Genomic DNA, 24,144 nt, shown 5'->3' with positions numbered 1-24,144 from the left:
TCCATACCTCTCCCACCTCTGACAATTTTGGAGCAAATTCTAGTCATCATATTATTTCATACATAAATTTTAGTATGTATCTTTAAAAGATGAGGACTCTTAACACAATCACAATTCCTTTATCATACCTCAGATTCCCTTTCCCTCCCACACCAAATTATTCCTTTTCATTGCATATCCATGACTATTGAGTTTGTACGTGGCTCACAGTCTGTCTAGGGACATAAATTCTCCTTGTGTCTAAGTGAGATCTATGCCTGCTGGGAGAGATAATTACTCGTTAGCAGTCAGTAATCTCCTGTGCTTGGATCGTAAGTGTCAGTACTATTTGAAAGGTTAACTGAGCCCAAATCCCTACTGTGAAATGCATAGTCAGATGGACTTGGATTGGAGTCTTGCCAGTTACTAACTATGACTATGGGCAAGTAGCTAAACTCCAGATCTCAGTTATCACAATTATTTAAAAATATGACAGTACAGGGGACTCATGGACCTGGATGTTGGGAATAGGAAGCAGAGGGAACAGACTCTTCCTGAGCCCCAGAAATTGCATTCTGCTCCCCAGAAAACAGGTTCCCCTTTCCATTGTCCACTCTGTAACTCTTCCCCACCCATTCAGGCACTGATTGGAAGAGTCAGGATTTCTTCAGCAGTGTTGTATGTTTCAAATCAACCCAAGATTGTAGGGTAGGAGCTCAATATAGATGACAAATATATTTTATGAGTGTTTTTTTTTTTGGAGAATATTTTCTTAAAGGCTGTTCCAATAAATGATTTACTGGGCAATGAAAAATGGAGAAGGTGACTCTGATGACACTTTGGAGCATCTAAAGCATGAAGTTTAAGGAACCTAGGCAGCCGATGGCTATTTAAAAGCTTTCTGGAAGGGGTAATTCTTCCACATTTCTTTAAAAGGTTACAGCCCAGCAGTTGGCTTCTTGAATGGTGCTCTTCTCCCAACTCCCTCCTGGATGCCACTCTGAAATCATTATCGTCACGATTTCATTCTGCTTGGTGCATAGCACATAGCTCTTTTGAGCATTCTTTTTTTTTTAATCTTTAAAATCGATATAGTCACATTGTTAGGATTTTGGGTGAGAAGTAAAAACAGAGTTTTTTGAGACAGGGTCTCCCTCTGTTGCCCATGCTGGAGTGCAGTGGTGTGATCTTGCCTCACTGCAGCCCCAACATCATGGGCTCAAGCAATCCTCCCACCTCAGCCTCCTGAGTAGCTGGGATTCCAGGCACATGCCACCACACCCAGCTGATATTTTTATTTTTATTTTGTAGAGACCGGGTCTTACTTCGTTGCTCAGGCTGGTTTCAGACTCCTGGCCTCAAGTGATCCTCCTATCTTGGTCTCCCACAGTGCTGGGATTATAGGTAGGAGGCATCACACCTGGCCCTTGGGTGAGAATTTGAAGGTATTTGAAATTATTATGACCAGGAATTAATGCATCAATCAGTAGATTAATTGGTTCATTTATTAAATCAACAACTATTTAGTGAGTACCAATTAAGCGCCAGGTACTGTGTTAGGTTCTGAGGTTACTGTGGTAAATGATGCAATGTTTGGCCTTCTGGAGCTTAGAATCTGGAAGGGAAAGCAGTCCCCAAATGAGTAAAAAGCAAACAAATATAAAAATAAAAACAATAAGTGTTCTGAAGATAATAATAATCAGGAATGCTGATAGAGAATCTTGAAGGGAAGGAACTGTCTTAAATCTTGTGGTCAGGAAAGATTCCTCTGATGTGTGTGATTAGGCTGAGACCTGAAGAGTGAGTGCCCCAAGTCTCATCCCTGGGGGTTCTCAAAGAATTATTAATGGACCCTCTCATCAAGATAAAATGAAAATATCTTAATCTGGCATTCAAGTGTCTCCAAGATTAGGGTTGCCAGATAAAATAAATAATGCCCATTTAATTCTGAATTTCAGATAGGCAACAAAAAATTTTTAGTATGGTATTACATATTGCATGAGACAAATTTATAAAAAATTCATTGTTTGTCTGAAATTCAGATTTAACTGGGTGTCCTGTATTTTTATTTGCTAAATCTCTTAACCCTCTTCATGAGCTTCTCCAGCCAGCCTCTTTTGCCTACTGTCCATCATTTCTTCCACACATTTGAAGCTCTCTCCACAAGGAAGGGTCCAATTGCCTCGTCTTTGCTCATGCGGTTCCCTCTGCCTGGGTCCCCATTCTCCTGCCGTATATTCTTGGTAAACCCTTCTTCCCCTTTAAACCCCTGTCCAGATGTTACTTTCTCAGGGAAACCTCTAGCAGAGCACATTACCCCCAGTTCAGGGTGCTCACCAAACCTGGTTCTTACAGGATTTTTGCCTTATAATTCTATGTTTTAGAACTGGTCTCTACAAAAACAGACAAGACTGAGTGCCTAAAAAGGAAAGGTTATAAGGAATTATTTCATTCTTCCTGCCCTCTCCTTTGCCCCCTCCCACTCACCCCCCCCTTTTTTTTTTTTTTTTTGGAGACAGGGTCTTACTCTGTCACCCAGGCTGGAGTGCAGTGGTGCAATCTTGGCTCACTGCAACCTCTGCCTCCTGGGCTCAAGTGATTCTCCAGCCTCGGCCTCCTGAGTAGCTGAGACTACAGGCACACACCACCACATCCAGCTAATTTTTTTCCCTATTTTTTTGTAGAGACAGGGTCTCACTATGTTGCCCAGGTTAGTCTTGAACTCCTGGGCTCAAGGGATCCACCCGCCTTGCTCTCCCAAAACTCTGAGATTACAGACGTGAGCCACCGTGTCCAGCTGTCAGCTCGCTCCTTATAATATTAATCTAAGACATTCAGCACTTTTCTGTGCCAGGTGCTGTGCCAAGTGCTTTGCATATAGCATTTCATGTCAACCCTCCATAACCTTATGAGGTAGATTTGGTTGAATCTTCACTTTGCAGGTGAAAATCAGGTATGTAGAGGTGAAGTTCCTTGCCACTGTTTCCACATCTGTAAAATAAGACTGATATCAACATTTTCTCTATGAGGTTTTCTCCCAAACTAGAATGTAGGTTTCCAGAAGGCAGGAGCTTTGTTTTATAAACTTGTGTATCCTCACAGCCCAGAATTTTGCCTAGCATTGAGTAGGCTCCCAGTAAATACTTGCTGAATGAATGAATGAATGAGTCATGTTACAGATAAGGAAAGTGTAATTTAGAGACAGAGAAAGTAAGTTACCCAAGGACCCATAGCTAGATGTGGTGGAATTTCCACTAGAACCAGAATCAGGGTGTGTTGGTAGATGTTTAACAACTGGCTCAGCTGGGTGCAGTGGCTCATGCCTGTAATCCCAGCACTTTGGGAGGCCAAGGCCGGCGGATTGCTTGAGCTCATAGTTTGAGACCACCCTGGGCAGCATGGTGAAACTCCATTTCTACAACAGCAGCAATGACAACAACAACAAAATAAACCAGGCACGGTGGCACACGCCGGTAGTCCCAGCTATTTGGGAGGCTGAGGTGGGCTTGAGCCTGAGATGGGGAGGTTGCAGTGAGCTGAGATCCCGCCACTGCACTCCAGCCTGGGTGATAAAGCCTGAGCTTGTCTCAAAAGTAAACAAAAAAACAAAAAAACCCTACAAGTGGCTCTCTGGAAACACAACATTAACAACCCTGATTTGTAGCATTTGCTGATTTACATTGTATAAATACTCCTAGCATGGCTGATTTCAAGCTATCAACCTGGTGTCAATCAGCTTGCAAGTTTCCTGCAAATTTAACCATGGGCTTTTGTAAACCTGTCTATGCAAGTTGGCATTAACATACCATGAACTAGAACACAGGGGGCTCAGTCTGAAGGGTACTCCCTCACCATTACTCTTTCCTGTCTACCTGAACAAGGCACAGTCTGTATTCTTTTTGTTTGTTTGTTTGTTTTTTTGAGACGTAGTCTGCTCTGTCGCCAGGCTGGAGTGGCGCCATCTCGGCTCACTGCAACCTCCACCTCCCTGGTTCAAGCTATTCCCCTGCCTCAGTCTCCCGAGTAGCTGGAACTACAGGCGCGTGCCACCACACCCGGCTAATTTTTTGCATTTTAGTAGAGACGGGGCTTCACCATGTTGGCCAGGATGATCTTGATCTCCCGACCTCGTGATCTGCCCGCCTCGGCCTCCCAAAGTGCTGGGATTACAGGCATGAGCCACCACGCCCGGCCTGGCACAGTCTATCTTCTGATAGAATATAAGTAGGAGGGGAGAAGACACCGAAATAAACTCAATTCAATGCAGATTGCATAGGTGATCCTTTAAAAACATAAGCCCAATCACAAAACTACCTTGCTTAAAACTTTCCTTATGCTGTTAGCATAAAATCCAACCTCTCTCCCTCTCTCTCTCTCTTTTTTTTTTTTTTTTTTTGAGACAGAGTCTTGCTCTGTCACCCAGGCTGGAGTGCAGTGGTGGAATCTCAGCTCACTACAGCCTCTGCCTCCTGGATTCAAGCGATTCTCCTGCTTCAGCCTCCCAAGTAGAGGCACGTGCCACCATGCCCAGCTAATTTTTGTAATTTTTAGTAGACACGAGGTTTCACCATGGTGGTCAGGCTGGTCTCAAACTCCTGACTTCAAGTGATCTGCCCACCTTGGCCTCCTAAAATGCTGGGATTACAGGCATGAGCCACCACGCCCGTCCACGCCTAGTCAAAATCCAATCTCTTTACCATGGCACACAAGGCCCATTATGAAACCTTGCCCTCTACCAGGTACTGTACTAGGCTCGGGGGATACAGTGGTGAACATGACATACACATGTCCTGCTTGCATGGAGCTTGCAGTCCAGTAAATGAGGCTGTCAAGAAACAAATAGTTAACCATTAAGCACAAAATGATAGACTGAGATATATATATGTAGTGGAGAAGGTACTTGGAAAAAGAATAATGAGGACAGAGGTTGCTTGCTTGGACTGAGGGTGAGTTGAAGAAGCCATTCTAAGAAAGTGACATTTGAGACCTGAAAGATGAGAGAGTTGGATGAGGTGTGGGGCTGATGGCCAGGCAGAAGGGGAAAGGATTCGTCATTTTGAGGAATAAGAATAATTCCTGTAAATTGGAGCCAGTGGAGATGGGATGGGGACCAAAATTATAAATATGAAGGGCATATAAATATAATATATAAATATAAGTATAAATATAAAGGGCAGGGGCTTATGGAAGGAGGTTTAATTTCCTTTGAAGATGGAGCCTTAAGTCCCAGGTGCACTATGATCTTGTTTAACTTTCTCCTCCAGAAACCTTTTTATATCACCTGGGTAGCAATCATCTAGTGACCGTTAGACTTTGCATGGATGAACAGACACAAGCCTAGAGAGGGACATGTGATCACCAACAGTTTCTCAGCCAGTAATAGTTGTATAGCCTTGGGACAAGCCACTTTTTGAGCCAGCACCACCTGACAGAAATTAGTGGGAACCACAAATGAGAGCCATATGTGTAATTAAAAATTTTCTACCAACCACATTTAAGAAGTAAAGAGAAACAGGTAAAAATCATTTTATAATATATGAATTTGACCCAATATATCCAAAATATCATTTCAACCTGTAATCAATAAAAGTCTTAGAAATCTGGTGTGAATTTTATTTACACTTATGGCACATCTCACTTCAGAGTAGCCATATCTCAAGCGCTAGGTAGCCACATGTGGCTAATGTGTAAAGTGCCGGAAGGTGCAGTTGGCAGCGTCAGTTTCATTTTCTGTGAAATGAGGATAAATGACTGGAAGCTCGCGAGAGCACACACCAAGCACCCGGCGCTCCGCCCTGGACATGGGGGGAACGCCTTCAAGTTTGGTTTCTTCTGCTCCCTGCTCTCCCCTCCCATCCCTCCTCTAAGCCTCCGCCCCCGCCCCCTCAGGCTCCAGGCGGAAGCAACCCTGTTCCAAATGCAGCGCGCTTTACGGCGGCGCGTCCTTTTACCGCGGTGTGGCCGCCTCGTTTGTCGCGCACACTTTTGCCCTATTGGCTCTGCGGCCCCGCTCGCCGCACTTTACGGCAGTGTGGCTGGAGCAGCCGCTGACGGGCCCGCAGTCTGGGAGTGAGTGCAGGGAACCGGAGTATTTGCTGGGCCGGGTACCATGGACGTGGGCGAACTTCTGAGCTACCAGGTATGAGGGGCAGGGAGGGCCGAGCGACCGCGTTCTCACCTCGGCAGGGGTCGCAGGGGCCAGAGCCCCTTCATCTCACCTCCTCTCGCCTCACTCTGGGGCCCTCTAACTTCTCATGCCACCCGGGGTCTCAGCCCTTCGTTTTCCTTTCCTCCCCGAAGCCCTCCTGGGCCCTTTCGATTCATCCCTTCTCAAGACCTGAACGCTTCACCTCCTCTTTCTCACCCTGGGACCTGGTTCCCTGAAACTCCTCTGAAACCCCGGACTATCCTTTTTTCACAACCATGTCCTCTCAGCTCTCATGTCCCCCCAGTCATTGAGGTGATGGTGGTGGCGGCGGTGGGAGCGCCCTGATCCCTCTTGGATTTGATCTCCAGCTTCTCCACTGACTGGCTGTGTGGCTTTTGGACAAGTCATTCCCCCCCTCTTTGAACGAAGTTTTTGTATCTATATGGTGGAGACACTAATAACTGCCTTAGTAGGGTTGTTTGAGGACTGTACCGTAAACTGATGTATATGAAAGCTGGGTTTAAAGTGTGGAAAGCTGTGCTTGTGTTTACTGCGATTTGGAGGAGATGTTGGGAATTCTAGCATGGAACGAGTTTCTAGGAATCTTGCTCAGGGTCCCCCTTGGCTAGGATACTTGTGGGGAAACTGTTTGGGACCTAGAGAGCAGAAACGACTTGTCCAAAGTCACTCAGAAACAAGGAGCTGGAATTTGAGCTCAGGCGTACTGACTTCCACCCCAAAGTTTTTCCCCCGCTTTGATTCCATAGGAGGGTCATTGTGAGGGGCAGTAGAGCTGCATTGCCGAATGTGATAGCCACTAGCCACATAGGCTGTTGATTGCTTGAAATGTGACTAGTCTGAATTGAGAAGTACTGTAAGTGTAAAGTCACATTTGGGTTGGAGGCTAGTATGGAAAAAGTAAAATTTTTATATTGATAACATGGTCGTACTGATTATATCAATTACATTGGTTATTGGTCATATTGATTAAATGATCATATTTTGGATAATGGGTGAAATCAAATATACTTAATTTTAAAAATTTTATTTTGTTATTTAGAGACAGGATCTTGCTCTGTCGCCCAGGCTGGAGTGCCGTGGCATGATCATTGCTCACAGTAGCCCCAAACTCCTGGGTCTAAGGTATCCTCCCAAGTAGCTAGGACTGCAGGCGGGGCATCACTATGCTTGGCTGATTTTTAAATTTTTTATAGAGATAGGGTCTTGCTATGTTGCCCAGGCTGGTCTCAAACTCCTGGCCTCAAGCATTCTTCCCACTTGACCTCCCAAAGTGCTGGGATTACAGGTATGAGCCACTACACACCACACCCAGCCAATAAAATATGTTTAAAACCAATTTTAACTGCTCCTCTTGACATTTTAATGTGTTTACTAGAAAATTCAAAATCACATATATAGTTCAGCTTATATTTTTGTTGGACAGCTCTGCAATCAAGAATAGGTGATTAAGAACCGTGAGTCTGGACCCCTAGGTTGCTGGCAATCTCTGTTTTGCTACTAACTGGCTGCTGTAACCTTGAACAAAATACGTAACTTCTTTGTGCGTTGGTTTCCTCATCTGTAAATGGGGGACAATGACAGTAGCTGCCTCAGAGGGCTGTTGTGAAGCTGTTGAGAAATGTAAAGTGTTTAGACAATGCTTGCCAAAGAGTAAACATTCAGTAAATATTAGCAGTTATTTTCATACCACTCCCTCAGCCAACATACAAGAAATTGACCCTGGACACTTAAGACATCATGGGAAAGAACAATTCAGCATGGGGAGCTATATAGCCAAGAGATTTTTCTTTTAAAGACAGTTTAATTGATAGTGAAAGACGAAGGGAAATAGGCAAGTTATTAAATGAGTGATTGTATGCCTGCTTGGAATTTCTAGAATGGCTAGCCCGTTAAAGCTAGAAAAGGTTCATTCATTTGCTCAACAAATATATATTGAACATCTACTGTGTTCAAGGCAGTCTATCCGCTGAGTATATATAACACTGAATAAAAGACAAGATTCTTGCCTTTGTGGAGCATCTGGTGGGAAGTTACAAGATAATAAGTAAACAAGACATTCAGATTGTGGTGAGTGCTAGGAAGGGAATATAGCAGAGGATGCTATACAATTGCACTGCTGGGTATAGTAGCCACTAGGCACATGTGATTCTTGAACACTTAAAATGTGACTAGTTTCGAATTTAGATCTGCTACATGTGTAAAATACACACTGGATTTCAACGATTTAGTATGAAAATAATGTACAATATCTTTTTTTTTTGAGTTGGAGTTTTGCTCTTGTTGCCGAGGCTGCAGTGCAATGGCGTGATCTCGGCTTACCACAACCACTGCCTTCCGGGTTCAAACGATTCTCCTGCCTCAGTCTCCTGAGTAGCTGGGATTACAGGCATGCGCCACCATGCCTGGCTGATTGTGTATTTTTAGTAGAGACGGGGTTTCTCCATGTTGGTCAGGCTGGTCTTGACTCCCGGCCTCGGGTGATCTGCCAGCCTCAGCCTCCCAAAGTGCTGGGATTACAGGTGTGAGCCATTGCCACTGGCCACATGAAAATAATGTACAGTATCTTAACTTTTATGCTGATTACATGTTGAATAAATAACACTTAGGATGTATTGGATTAAAGAGAATATATTATTAAAATTGGTGTTGCCTTTTTAAAAACTTTTAAAATGTGGCTACTAGAAAATGTAAAGTGGGCCAGGTGTGGTGCCTCATGCCTGTAATCCCAGCACTTTGGGAAGCCGAGGCGGGCGGGTCACCTGAGGTCGGGAGTTTGAGACCAGCCAGACCAACATGAAGAAACCCTGTCTCGCTGGCCAGGCGCGGTGGCTTACGCCTGTAATCACAGCACTTTGGGAGGCCGAGGTGGGCGGATCACGAGGTCAGGAGATTGAGACCATCCTGGCTAACACAGTGAAACCCCGTCTCTACTGAAAATACAAAAAAATTAGCCGGGCGTGGTGGCGGGCACCTGTAGTCCCAGCCGCTGGGGACACTGAGGCAGGAGAATGGTGTGAACCTGGGAGGCGGAGCTTGCAGTGAACCGAGATCGTACCACTGCACTCCAGCCTGGGAGACAGAGTAAGACTCTGTCTCCAAAAAAAAAAAAAAGAAAAAAAGAAACCCTGTCTCTACTAAAAATATTAAAAATTAGCCGGGCGTGGTGATGCATGCCTGTAATCCCAGCTATTTGGGAGGCTGAGGCGGGAGAATCGCTTGAACCTGGGAGATGGGGGTTGCAGTGAGCTGAGATCATCCCATTGCACTCCAGCCTGGGCAACAACAGTGAAACTCTGTCTCAAAAAAAAAAAAAAAAAAGAAAGAAAGAAAAAAGAAAATGTAAAGTTAGGTGTTTTGTTTGTGGCTTTTGTTGTATTTTTATTGGACAGCACTCCAGTAGAAAATAACCCTTGGGAGTTGGGGACAAGACCTTTTACTTTATGTAATGTGTTTGAGGAAGGACACAGAGGAAAGGATATTAAAGGACTGAAGGTTGAGAGGGAGCTAGTCATGTGAAGGGAGCAGAATGATGGAGGCAGCGAGAACAGCAAATATGGACATAGGCTATTGGTAGAAGCTGGTGCAGCCTCGTAGGGGACCAGAAGGAGGATCGATGTAGCTGAAACATGGGAAGTGAGCAGGGAAATGGTAAGTGACAAAGTTGAAGATGTAGGCATGTGACAAGACTGTGTAGGTCTTCCTTGTGGGCCATGATAAAGACCTTGACTTTTGAGAGCTACAGTAGGTAGCTTCATTCAACCCACTTGTTCACAGATGAAAAGTGAACCTTAGTCTGATAAAGGGACTCACCTGAGGTTGTGGGCCAAGGTGGTGGCCAGAGTTGAAACTAGAATCCTGATCTCCTTATTATTATTTTTTAGTGTTTACGCATCTTACCACATTTAATCTTAATGACAGTACTGAATATGTTAATATAGGAACCTTCATTTTAAAGGTGAGAGAATAGGTATAGAGAATAAAAAACATGTCCAAATTCACACAAGTGAAATGTACCTCAAGGATTCGAATCTAGGTAGCTTTGCTTCTTGATCATCAACACTTGTTTATTGTGTTATTCCAGAAGTATTTCACTTTGTCAATCTGACCCCTTTCCCCCTCACCAAGAGCAAATATGCCTAGCGCCTGCAGGTAGATTGGGCTTGCCACAGGCTAATTTTCCTGAACTACAAAACTTTACTTGCCTTCCTTATCCTGGATCTTGGCCTTTATCTTTACATTTTCTGAGGATTCAACCTAAGAGTTTTAAAATGCAAATATGTTGGTTGCCCAATAAGGAACTACAATAGTGGAACTCATTTAATTCAGGTTGACAATACTGAACTGAACTGGGTGACAGGGCTGAAACCTCCTAAGTCTGCTACTGGAGAGCACTTTAATCTCGCCAGCCTAGGGTGGGCATGCTCACGTCCAGCTGGCCAGCCAGGATCGTCTCCTTCCCTATCGCAAGTTCCCCACTTTGGCTAATTGACCGGCCAGAGCCATTCGAGAGGTGAGAGGCCCACCTGTTAGGCACCAAAAACCAGCTCTGGGCCTTTGCTCAGCGAAATATCCTCAATTCAAGGCTAAGTTTCAGAACCCAAATTCAGAATTATGGTCTAAGGCTTGGAAAGCAGCACCGGTCCCAAAATCTACCTCAGGACCTTACTGAGGCCCTGGCTTCCTTATACCACCTGGCCTTATCTCAGAATCCTGGTCTCCTTATTTCCAGCTCTGTACAATCCCCTTGTGTTCTGTTCATTCAGTTTCCTTTTTGTAAGATCCATGTCCCTCTTCCTGTTCCTAAAAGATGGTGAAGTCTGGAATCTAGTTCATAATCGGTTGCACCCATCCTCTTGCAGAAAGTTGTGAGTTTATGGATGCAAAAGTTCTTTGAGGCCAAGCGTGGTCATTCACCCCTGTAATCCCAGCACTTTGGGAGGCCGAGGCAGGCGTATCGCTTGAGTCCGGGAGTTCCAGACCAGCCTGGGCAACATGGTGAAAACCTGTCTCTACAAAAAATATAAAAATTAGCTGGGCGTGGTGGTGTGTGTCTGTGGTCCCAGCTACTTAGGAGGCTGAGGAGGGAGGATTACTTGAGCCTGGGAAGCAGAAGTTATGCTGAGCCAAGATCACGCCACTGTGCTCTAGCCTGGGTGACAGAGTGAGACCCTGTCTCAAAAATGAAAAACAAACAAGCAAACAAAAAAACTCCTTGAAAACAGTAACATTTTGTAGACATGAAAGATGCTTTACTAACCAGCATAATCTATCTAAATCCTCATAACAACCCTATGAGGAAGGTACTGTTGTTAATCCCTGTTGTACGGATAAGGAAACTGAGGTACAAAAAAAGCACCTACCTTAAGGCGTCTAGCCAGGTAGAGGAAGGCCAGGGTACCTGGGCAGTCTTACTTCATAGTTGGAGCTCCTAACTACTGTGCCGTACTGCCTGCCTGCTGTATGCCAGATGCAGAACCAAAGTGTTTTCAGACAAGTTATCACATTTAATTCTCAACGTGACCTCTGAGGTCGGCAGCATGCCTGTATTATAGGAAAGGAAACTCAAGCTAGGGCGATTAAGCTGCCTGCTGAAGGCCAGACAGCCAGTAAGGAGCAGGGCCAGAACTGAAGCCAACTGAACACCCAGAGGTAGTTTTCCATTTTGTTTTCAGATTTGAAAACTTTTTAAAGTTGAGGTATAGTCCACATGTCAAAGAATGCGTTCATCTAATGAGCCTTTGGTTATAGTTATCATTTACAAAGTGGACTCAGCACGACCACTGAAGTTTGCTTCTTGGGGACATAAAGGAACAAAATTGTCTGATTTAAACATCCCATCCCTAGAGTTTGATTCAGTCTCCTGTGGGACTTCAGATTCTGCATTTCTAACCAGATCCCAGGTGATGCTGACGCTGTACTTTGTGATCCCCTGGTCTGAAATGATCTACCTTCCTTGAACAATTTTTCCCCAGCTGAGACATACTCCTCCCCTCTTGTGGGCATTGGTTTGCAGATTTTTGAGCTTAAGTTATACTTTTTCCCTGCCATTCAAGATATTGAGAGCAAATCACTTAATCTTCCTGGGCCTCAGTTTCCTCATATGCCTAATGAGGGGATTAAGTACGCAACTCTCTCTGAGGCCCCTTCTAGCTTTAAAATTCTGTGGTACTAATTATTTAGACCGGGGCTCCAGAGATTTCAAGGGATAAAAACGCTTCATGTGGTAGACTGAGTGGGGCTGAGAATCTGGGAGATTTGGGTTTTAATCCCACTTTTATCATTACTTATCTGGGTGACTCAGGACAAGTCACTTTCCTTTTCTGTACATCTTTTTTTTTTTTTTTTTTTTTTCCAGTCACTTGTAAAATGAGGAGACTGGGCGATATGACTTCTGGTTCTTTTCATTTCCAAAATTCAGAGACTAAGATGGATGCTGTATCTAAAATTCAGAGACTCAGCCAGGAAAAATATCATGCAGTGTCAAGAAATGTTTATTAAAAGTATTTAACATTTTTTGGGTGCTTACTACTTTTCATTTTTGAGGCAACTTGGTGGGGAGATTCCAATTTTCTGCTGAGATTGGTTCTTCTACAAGTAATAGAGATAGGCACTCAGCGCCTCAGTATATGCCGTATATCCTTGACATACGTTAACTATTCATTTGAGGAGATAGGAGAATTACAATATGGGCAGGAGGTGGTGGAAAAAGTCTTCAAGAGGAAACCAGTTATGTTCCCAATATGGAAATGTACTTTTTTGATGCCTTCAGGCTTAGACATCTCATCAAGAAGTGTGCCCAGCAGTACCTTGGCTGAGAAGTTTCTGCTGGCATAGACGCGTGTATGAACTCCAGGGCACTCTCATTAAATCTAATTCCACAGATGTCTGGAAAAAGTTCTTACCTCTGAAGTTTTCCAATAAAGAATTCACATTTAGTGTGGCTTGTGACATGAGAGGTATTCTTTTTGAGGCAAATTGGGTTCAGGGACCCTTGGTTTTGGTGATATTGCAGACACCCACTCCTCTTGTCCTCTATCAGTAATATCTTAGCATATCTCTTGGATTGCAGGAGCTTACAGAAATATCTAAACTTGCTCCTTTCCCCCTCTTAGTCTTTTCTTTTGAAATAAAATTGTGAATGGTAATAAAGGGATAGAAATAGTATTAAAGAAAATACTTGAGAAGCGGGAAAACTATTACCCTAATTCAATCAATATTTTTCTGTTCCCAGAGTCCTTACGTATTTTGTGAGGCTGGAACCATTGCATATATACTATTTTGTGTTCTATGTTTTTAATTTAACATTGCCAGGAATATTTTCTGCGTTTCTACATAGCCTTCATGCTATTTTTAATATTTGCATACTTTTTGCTTGAGTGATAGACCATTTTCCCTAAATTGCTCTTCTATAATTGGATATTTAGGTGGTTTTCTGGTTTTTGTTCTTGGAGGTAGCATTGTAGTGAAGTGCTTTGTTCATGTAGCATTTTTTTCCTTCCCATCTGTCATTAGTAATTACCATGTGCCATCTCCTGTACCAAGTATTGCATGCACTAAAATTATTATGACATGGACCATGGACATTAAAGAAGAATTCATAATGTAAGGAGCAAGACAGACATTTAAAAAACTAACTGTATGAATAAAAGTATTATGGGAGCACAATGGAAGGAAGGATTGGGTATGGAAAGGGGATGTATTGATGGGGATGGATTTGGTTTGGTCATTGAAGAAAAGGGAGATGACACTGGAATCCTAGCCTTGATGAATGAGTAGGGATTCTGTGGGTGGTAAAGGACACTGGGGACAGTGATTCTTGACTGGGGTTATTAAGAGCAAAAGCAGGGGAGTGATATGTTCAGAGCATTGGGTAAATGCAGCAATGGGTAAAAAGCAGGGAGTGGCCGGAGACGATGGGGGTCATCTCAGCTGCAGATGTGTGGCGCAATACGTCGTACTCACGTGGAATGAATCATTGGTTGTTTTACAGTGCTAACAGTATACTGTTTGTGTGTGTTCCAATTTTATTACAATCTTTTTAAAAAAATAGAATCAGGGTCTCTGTATGTTGTCCAGGCTGGTCTTAAGCTATCCTCCTGCCTCAGTCTCCCAAAGTGCTGGGATTACAAGTGTGAGCCACTGTGGCTGGCCCCAGTTTTATTACAATCTTGATAGAACTAGTTGTCATAATTTATTTTTTCCACTCATCTAGTAGGTATATAAAAGACTAGTTCAAGGTTGCTTTAATAAGCATTATTTTTTTTTCTTGTGTGAGTTTATCATTTGTATTATTGTGTGTCTCATAAAGTAGTAGTTGTAATTTTGTAATTGAGTTTTTCTGTTTTATGGGTTTTTTGGTGGTTGTTGTTGTGTGTATAAGAAACATTACTGAAAATCTGAAAACTGGTGCTCAGATACATCCTTCATTCTGTGAAGGCCTCCTCCCAGTAGCCCTAAGAATGTGATTCTAATCATGAAGTCATATTATATAGGCTCTTCTTGCATGTCAGTTTAGTACATTTTGAAGTTACTTTTTGTTGGAAGTATGACTATAACAGATAAGGATACAGAACTATTCTCATTGATAACATTTCAGACTGTTTTTCTCTTTCATCTCATGAGGAATTTTTTTCCTTAAGGTCACTTCCTCCCTTTGCATTCTTCTCATCATCTCTTTTTTCTGGCCCATTCTTCTCACACTTACAAAACACATTCTATTTATATGTCTTTTTACACACATTCTTTACTAAACTGTAGACTAGTATATGTCATCTGTGAAGGCATGCCTTTGTATATGCCCTGGTAGTTTCCCCTTCTGGAAAGCTCTTGCTCTACTATCTTGTTAGCTTGTTGGCTTACATCTCTGTGCTTTCATGTCAGACTTCAAGAAAATTGGGTTCACATCTGATACTTCAGTTGCTTACTCATTTTCCTCTTCCTTATTATCATATCTTGCCACTCTTGCTACAAAACCTACATTCTTTGCTTTTTAACTTTTTATTTTGAATTTTAAACTTAGAAAAAATTATTAAAATAGTGGAGTTTCCATATAATCCTCATCCAGCTTCCCCTAAAGTTAACATCTTATGTAACCATTATGTAAAGATGAAAACTAGGGAATTAACATTTGTGTAATACTAGTAACTAAACTGCACACTTAATTCAGATGTCATCAGAGATGTCTGGTCATTTTTTTGCTCCAGGTTTCTATCCAGGATCCCACATAATGTTTGTCATATTTCCTTAGTCTTCCCTTGTCTTTGATGTTGAAGAGTACTGGACAGCTATTTTGTAGAATGTTCAGAACCTACATTCTTGAAGTTGTCAGTGCTGTCTTTTGCCAGAGATTTTCTTGGGCCTCCTTATTCTGGAATCTTCACTAGAATTTGACTCTGTAACCCTCTTCTTCATCATTTTAGAAGAACTCATTGAATCTCCTCCTTTCAGCATCTTTTTGCAGACAGCTCTTAGTTCACCATCCCTGATTAACGTTTCATATGTGTACTGAACATTCTGGCCAAATGTTCAGATATCACATAATTCTCTGCTTCCTCCCCTGCCTATCCCCATGGCCAACTTTGCATTTTAGTCAGGGGTGTTGACATTCAGCAGACTTGAAAGGAGCCTTGGAGCTGTTTCTCAAAGATGAAAGGGCTCAAAGATGAAAGACAAGCTTCTTTACTTTTTTTTTTTCCCCCGAGACAGAGTTTCGCTCTTGTTGCCCAGTGTAGTGGCACGATCTTGGCTTGCTGCAACCTCTGTCTCCTGGGTTCAAGCGATTCTCCTACCTCAGCCTCCCAAGTAGCTGGGATTACAGGCATATGCCACCATACCTGGCTAATAATTGTATTTTTAGTAGAGACAGGGTTTTTCCATGTTGGTCAGGTTGGTCTCGAACTCCTGACCTCAGGCGATCCACCCGCCTCGGCCTCCCAAAGTGCTGGGAATACACGTGTGAGCCACCACGCCCGGCCGTGGTTCTTTTCTTCATGGGTTGTACAGTCTCATGAGCACAGAGCCTGCCTCTCTCTCAGAGTAAAGAAGGTGTTAAGATATGAAAATGATTAACTCACAGTTTTTGCTCTCTTGGAGCCTGCAGTCTAATGGGGGTATATCCCAGATTTGAAATCCAAGTACAGAGTGTCAGTGCTGTCAGTGCTGTTATGGAGCCATGAACAAGATGTGGTAGCACAAAGGCACAAGCAGCGCTGCCGCTGGGAAGCTGGGAAAGGCTTTATGGAGGGAACGCTGCATCTTCAGGAGTCTTCTCTCCATCCCTTCCTTTCTGTTCCAACCACCACCACCTTAGTGTAGACTCTTAAGACTTTGTCAACAGGGTGTAGGGGTTCACACCTGTAATCCCATCACTTTGGGAGACTGACGTGGGAGGATCTCTTGAGCTCAGGAGTTTGAGACCAGCCTGGGCAACACAGTGAGACCTCGTCTCAAAAAAAAAAAAAAAAAAAAAAAAAATTAGCTGGGCTTGGAGGTGCGCACTTATAATCTCAGCTCCTGGGCATGCTGAAGTGGGAGGATTGCTTGAGACCAGGAGATTGATGTTGCAATGAGCAGTGATCACACCACTGCATTCCAGCCTGGGTGACAGAGCTAGATTCTGTCTTAAAAAAGAAAAAAAAGAAGACTTTGTCAAGTAAGTAGCCTCCTGGGTGGTCTCACTTTTACCATTGTGAATCTCATATTGGCAAGGCGAGATCCAACAGAGGCCAACAGAGGACACTGTTCTTCAGTCATAGACTTCAGTCCTACCTAGTTCAGCTTCCTTGGAGACAGGTCTTCTTACTAAGCTCCCTCGCTAATTTTGAAGGTGAATTTGATGAAGACAGCTATGCCTTTCTGCAATCTCTCAGTAGTTGTCGTTGTTTAAATTGAGGGATTGAATTTATAAAGTTTAACCCAGTAGAGAAGTTTTCCTATATAAAAACGACTTCACTGGAGAATGTGGATGGTTCACAATAGCTTGTCAGCACTGTTGGAGAAAATACTTCAAAGCCTGTTAGGCATCCCTTAATGTTTAGCGTAGTGCATGAGCGTGAGCTCTGGGTCAGACGGCCTGCATTGGAATCCCAGCTCTGTTACTTGCTAGCTGTGTGACCTTGGGTCCGTTAATTAACCTTTTTAAGCCTCAGGTCTTCATCTTTAAAATAGAGATTGTATAATAGTGTCTATCTCAGCCCAACCATCTTTTAAAAAAATTCTGCTTTCCCATCTTTCTTAAAAAAAGATTAAATGAGACAATTTGGATAGTGTTAAGTAGTACAGTGCCTGACACATAGTGAGTGCCCAGTAAGTGTTAGCCATTAATTTTCATTATTCATCTCATTACTAAGAACACACATGCTACAGCAACATGGCGAAAAATTTTTTTTTAAATTTAATTCTATAAAGCTGCCTCAGTATTCCCAAGGTCATTGGTCCCTTGGAGATTAAGGTTCAGGATCCTATACAAACAAGTGAGAACAGTTTGTTGCCCATACGTGCCACAGTATAGAAATGTTCACAGTAGGTTAAAATACAACCTTATTCCACCACAGTTAGCAGCCATTGATATCAAGAATTATGTCATCACCACGGTAATTATTTTCCCCTGGTCTCTTTAAATATTACTAAGATATCTCAGTTTTCCTATTTTCTAGCTCCAAGAATCTCATTTACAAATTGCTCCTTCCTTTGTCTTTTTTTCCCCTTAGCGTCCTAAAGGAAGTAGTTGACTTTGGTCTAAGTCTTGTGTAGCTGTAGAGAAATTGGAATTAGGAGAAGATGCAGTAGGAATTCTGATACTGCTTTTACCTTCTCCAAGGCCAGCCATTTAGCTCTTTAGTATTTCAGCTGAATATTGGCATCCCTTGGAGATATTGAGGGTTTGGTTCCAGACCACTCCAGTAAAGCAAGTCATATGAATTTTTTGGTTTCCCAGTGCATATTAAAGTTCTATTTACACTATACTGAAGCCTAATAAGTGTGGAATAGTATTATGTCTAAACAATGTGCATACTTTAATTAAAAATGCTTTGTTGTTAAAAACTGCTAACCAACACCTGAGCCTTCAGCAAGTTGTCATCTTTTTGCTGGTGGATGGAGGGTCTTGCCTGCTCTTGCTGGCTGCTGACTGATTAGGGTGGTGTTTGCTGAAGGCTGGGGTAGCTGTGGCAATTTCTTAAGACAACAGTGAAGTCTGCTCCATCTGTTGACTCTTCCTTTCTTGAAAGATTTCTCTGTAGCAAGCTGTGCTGTTTCATAGCATTTTACCCACAGTAGAACTTTTTTCAGAATTAGGGTCAGTTCTCTTAAACTGTGCTGCTGCTTTATCATCTAAGTTCATGTAATATTCTAAATCCTTTGTTGTCATTTCAACAATGTCCACAGCATCTTCACTAGGAGTAGAGTTTATCTCTAGAAGCCACTTTCTTTGCTCATCCTTAAGAAACAACTCCTTATCCATTCAAGTCTGATCATGAGATTGCAGCAATTCAGTCACATCTTCAGGCTGTGCTTTGAATTCTAGTTATCTTGCTGTTTCCACCACATCTGCAGTTACTTCTTCCACTGAAATCTTGAACTCCTCAAAGACATCCAGGAGGATTGGAATCAACTTCTTCTAAACTCCTGTTGATGTTAATATATTGTCTTCCTCCCATGAATCATGAATGTTCTTGATGGCATCTAGAATGATGAATCTTTTCCAGAAAGTTTTCAATTTATTTTGCCCAGATCCATCAGAAGAATCACTATCCATGGCAGCTATGAACTTATGAATGCATTTCTTAAATATTTAATAATAAGACTTGAAAGTTGAAACTGTTCTTTGATCCATGGGCTGTGGAATGGATGCTGTGTTTGCAGGCATATAATAACATTCATCTCCTTGTACGTCTCCATCAGAGCTCTTGGGTGACCAGATGCATTGGCAGTGAGCAGCAATATTTTTGAAGAATTTTTTTTTTTTTTTTCCCTGAGCAGTAGGTCTTAACAGTGGGCTTAAAATATTCAGTAAACAATGCTATAAACAGATATGCTGTCATCCAGGCTTTGTTGTTCCATTTCTAGAATGCAGGCAGGGTAGATTTAGCTTAATTCCCAAGGGTCCTAGGATTTCAAAATGGAAAATGAGCATTGGCTTCAATTTAAAAGTCACCAGCTGCATTAGTCCCTAACAAGAGCATCAGCCTGTCCTTAAGCTTCGAGACCAGGCATTGACTTCTCCTCTGTAGCTGTGAAAATCCTAGATGGCCTCTTCTTCCAACAGAAGGCTGTTTTGTCTACATTGAAAATCTGTTGTTTAGTGTAGCCACCTTCATCAATGATCTTAGCTAATTCTTCTGATTAACTTGCTGCAGCTTCTACATCAGCACTTCTGGGTTCACCTTGCACTTTCATGTTATGGAAGTGGCTTCTTTCCTTAAGCCTTATGAATAAGACTCTGCTAGCTTCAAACTTCGTGTGCAGCCTCCTCACCTCTCTTAGCCTTCATAGAATTGAGGAGAGTTAGGGCCTTGCTCTGGATTAGGCTTGGCTCAAGAGAATGTTGTGACTGGTTTGATCTTCTATCTGGAGCACTAAGACTTTCTCCATATAAGCAGTAAGGCTCTTTAGCTCTTTTACTATTCATATGTTTACTGGAGTAGCACTTTTAATATCCTTCAACAGCTTTTCCTTTGCATTCACACTTTTCTGTCTGGTATAAGAGGCCTCGCTTTCGGCCCATTGCCACTTCCAACATCCTTTCCTCACTAAAGCTTAATCATGTATAGCTTTTGATTTAAAGTGAGAGATGTGAGACTCTTTCACTTGAACACTTGGGGCCATTGTAGGGTAATTAATTAATTTCAGTATTGTTATATCTCAGAGAATAGGGAGACCTGAGGAAAGAGAAAGGGGAAAGGCTGGTTGACGCAGTCAGAACGCACACATTTATTGATTAAGTTCGCTGTCTCACATGGGCGTGGTTTGTGGTACCCGAAAAGAAAGTAGTAATATCAAAGATCACCCATCACAGATTATCATAACAGATATGATAATAATGAAAGAGTTTGAAACACTGCAATAATCATCGAAGTGTGACACAGACATGAAGTGAACACATGATTTTGGAAAAAAGGCAGCGATAGACTTTCTTTTTCTTTTTTCTGGGGACAGAGTCTTGCTTTATTGCCCAGGCTGGAGTGCAGCAGTGGGATCATGGCTCACTGCAGCCTTGACCTCCTGGGCTCGAGCAATCCCAGAGTAGCTGGGACTACAGGTGTGTGCCACCACGCCCAGCTAATTTTTTTGTGGTTTTTGTAGAGATGGGGTTTTGGCATGTTGCCCAGTCTGATCTCAAACTCTTGGACTCAAGTGATCTGCCTGCCTCAGCCTCCCAAAGTGTTGGGATTATGGGTGTGAGCCACTGTACCCGGCTGATAGACTTTCTTGATGCTGGGTTTCTACAACTCTTCAGTTTGTAAAAAACACAGTATCTGCAAAGGGGAAAAAAAAATGAGGTATGCTTGTAGTTCAGAACTAGTTTCTTTTCCATAGAATGCCAGCAGTGACTGATCTGAAAAATGCTTTAGCCTAAACTTTAGAACTCCAGCTCCATTGTGGGTTGGTAAATGGAAATTAGCTTTTCTTCATCCTGGGATTCAGTGAAGGATCTAGTGAGACTACTGCAGTGCCTTTCTATCTTTTAACTCATTTTGGATTATCAGCTGCTTGTAAGCAGATTATGTGCACTGGCTCTTTGGACTTCCTTTCAGCTAGCTACCCAGCAATATCTAGAGTCGCTGAACTAAGAAGGAGTTGAAACTGGCCGGGCGCAGTGGCTCACACCTGTAATCCCAGCACTTTGGGAGGCCGAGGTGGGCGGATTATGAGGTCAAGAGATTGAGACCTGGCCAACATGGTGAAGCCCCGTCTCTACTGAAAATACAAAAATTAGCTGGGTGTGGTGGTGTGCACCTGTAGTCCCAGCTACTCAGGAGGTTGAGGCAGGAGAATTGCTTGAACCCAGGAGGTGGAGGTTGCAGTGAGCCGAGATCGCGCTACTGCACTCCAGCCTGGCAACAGAGCAAGACTCTGTCCAAAAAAAAAAAAAAAAAAAAAGGGAGTTGAAACCAAGTAGAGTATCATGATGCATCTCTCTGAATATATCTGACTTTATTCCAAAAGCAGGCATGATTGATTATTGAAGAGTTTTGTTGGCATTATTATTTTTATTGCAGATTCTGGCTTCATGTTTGGCATTATTCATGTGCTCATTCTGTTAATACATAAAATTGAGGATTGATGACATTTCTTTATTTGAATCCCTTATTTCCAGTTAAGAGCATCTCAGTTTAAAATTTCTTTTGGGATCCTTGATAGAGTTAAACATTAGCAGCACATCAGTCCTCTGCTGGTACATAATGTTGGAATGCGATTTTCTTTTCAGCTTTGCATAAAAAGAAACAAATTGTAGCTATAGTTTGTCATGTTTTCTTTTAGCAGACGCTCTCAACATCAATACTTCCATAATAGGATTAATGATGAGGGAAACTTTTGAGCATCTTAGGGTTACACAGTTATTCACAGAGAAGCTGAAACATGGAATAGGGGCTCTGGCCTGGAGTACCTCTGTTGGGCAAGGGAAGGTAAAGATGCGAAAGGATTAACAGAATGGTGAAACTCAGCAATAAACAAGGACATGAAAAAGACATTATGATTGATTGAGGGTGGTAGCTGAAAGAAGCCCATAATGAGGTTCCTTTTTTAAGAAAGGTGGCACAGGTTGTATTGAATTGTACTAACTTCTTGTTTCTCTGGTGTCTTTGGAAAGTGTGGTGCCCTTCAGAAACAGACTTTCCAGGTAACTGAAGCTTTTAATTGGTGAGATGATCTATTCCAGCAGCTGCTTTGTACACATGGGTAAACCAAAGAGCCCAGAGAGGGAATAACTTTAGGACCCCAATGATTTGGTGACAAAATGGGGTTCAGGACAGTGCTGTGTCCATGATGATGCTTCCTCTTTTCCATGTGCAGAACATGCATTTTTCATCATTTTGTATGAAGATCCTTCTAAAACATAAACATTCTTGCCTTTCTCAGTAGGACACACTGTGATCTCAGGAGCCTCACTATGTACGTGTTAGTTGTGTCTGGATTCTCTCATGACCTTTTGAAATGTGGAAAGCTTTTACTCCTGCACTGTGGAATGGTAGGGATTTTGAGTTCTTGTGCCTACTTTGTGTAGTTTGCATTCTTTTCCTTGGTGTCAGCTGTCACTCCTTAGTGTTATTGTTTGTTTGATAAGTTATCTAACCTCTGAGGCCTTTTTTGCCTTTTCTTTTAATGGTGTTTTGAAAAGTTGAAGTTGTTGGATGAATGAAGCATTAGTATTCTTGGTCATTTTTGGATGAACTGCAAAACATTTTAGAGCTCTGTTGCTAGATTCCAAAGTCTGCGAGATACTAGAAATCATTTTAGCCTGAGTAGTCTTTATTTTCCGGGTAGCTTTTCCTTTAGCATCTCTTTGCGCCTCCCCACCTCCGCCCCCCGCCATCCTGGGGTCTAGAGAACATCTGAGCAATTGCTGTTGTCCACTAATCATGAGTCTTTCAAGAGAAACTAGCACTCACAAATAGGGGCTTTAACCTGGCCTTCTGTGGGGTGATCCTTTCTTTCATGATTACTTATCTTTCTGGAGGGTAGCCATTTACCTGTCTGATTGCCTAAACCCTGTATCTTTTAGTCAGCCTTATATCCAAATACACACACCCACAGGCCTGTGAAATCTAATTGTATCAGTCACCTGAGATGCTGTATGCTTGTTCTTCACCAGTTTATGCCTCTGCTCACTTCTTGTCTTGTGTCTGACTCTTGGCTCTCTGTCATATCCTACCTCTCCTTTCCCCTCCCCTCCAACACATACCAGTTTTTTTGGGCTTGGTATGTACATGTGCTCTCCGGCTCCCAACCCAGAGTCTATTAGGAAGGGCTCTGCATGGTTGGGACGGCAGCTGCCGTATACAGTGTGCCTCATATGGTGTACCCTACCCTAGCTGGACCTGTAAGACCCAACCTTTGGCCCTAGCCTGTTATCTGACCCATCTGATCCTCCTGTGAAAGGACAGTTTGAGCAAAACCCTGCTTGAGAAGCTTACAGATTTTCCAGTTCTGCAACTTTGACAGTCTGTGAGTTCTCCTTCTCGGTCTTATCACCCTTTGCCATAGTTTCCTAGTCATTCACCAGCGGTTGGTGAGGAAATAGGATGTTATTTACCATTGTTTCTAGGGCATTGTGACATATGCTGCTAGTCGGGCTGTGAGACAATCAAGATTTTGGGGGGGTTAGCAAATTTCATTTGGATTAGTACTCCATATTGAACCTCTCATTCTTTAATCATTCCACACGTATTTATTAAATGCCTACTAAATGTAAGGTATTATACTAGACACTGGGAATAGAGTGCTAAACAAGACAGTTGTAGTCCTTGTCTTTATGGAACTTACATCCAAGGAGGCAAGACAGACAATAAATAGCAATACCTAAACAAGCAAACACATACTAGATAAATACAAACAAGATAATTTCAAATAGGAACATGAAGGAGAAAAATAGGCTGATGTAACAGTGTTGAGGGAGCAGTGGCTGTTTATTTTGGAAGCTTCTAGAAGGCCTCTCTGAGAGGTGACATTTGAGCTGTGAGCTAAATGATGAGGAAGATCCAGACATATGAAGAGCTGTGGGACTAGCAGTAAAGATCAAGGGAAAAGCCAAAACAAAAACTCTGAGGTGGGAACAGATTTGTCATGTATGGCCAGAGCTTGGTGAGTGAAGAGGGGATAGTTGATAAGGACAGAGGGGCCAGCTTCGGGAGGAGGGAGAAGCCTAACATTTTTGAACTTTATTCCTAGCACAATAGGAAGCCATTAGGGATTTTAAGCTGTGGAGTGACACAATTTGGTTTATGTTTTAAAAGATGGCTGCATCTACAGAGTGGAGAATTGTAGAGGAGCATTCT

General features: G+C 42.6%; 1 protein-coding gene across 1 annotated transcript in view; it reads left to right on the top strand.

The window, feature by feature from the left end:
- Nucleotides 1-5,980: 5,980 nt before the first annotated feature.
- The window catches only part of LOC105496316 (catenin beta like 1), a 176,669-nt gene continuing 158,505 nt past the window's right edge, over nucleotides 5,981-24,144 (top strand). The window contains exon 1 of the mRNA XM_071079342.1: nucleotides 5,981-6,118. Coding sequence (XP_070935443.1) covers nucleotides 6,089-6,118 — 30 coding nt within the window. The 5' untranslated portion in view covers nucleotides 5,981-6,088. The remainder of the gene's footprint in view (nucleotides 6,119-24,144) is intronic.

Source organism: Macaca nemestrina, chromosome 15, assembly GCF_043159975.1.
Source record: "Macaca nemestrina isolate mMacNem1 chromosome 15, mMacNem.hap1, whole genome shotgun sequence".
Lineage (NCBI taxonomy): Eukaryota > Metazoa > Chordata > Mammalia > Primates > Cercopithecidae > Macaca > Macaca nemestrina.
Note: the sequence above shows the minus strand (reverse complement) of the source record. Positions and strands in the feature narration are given on the sequence as shown.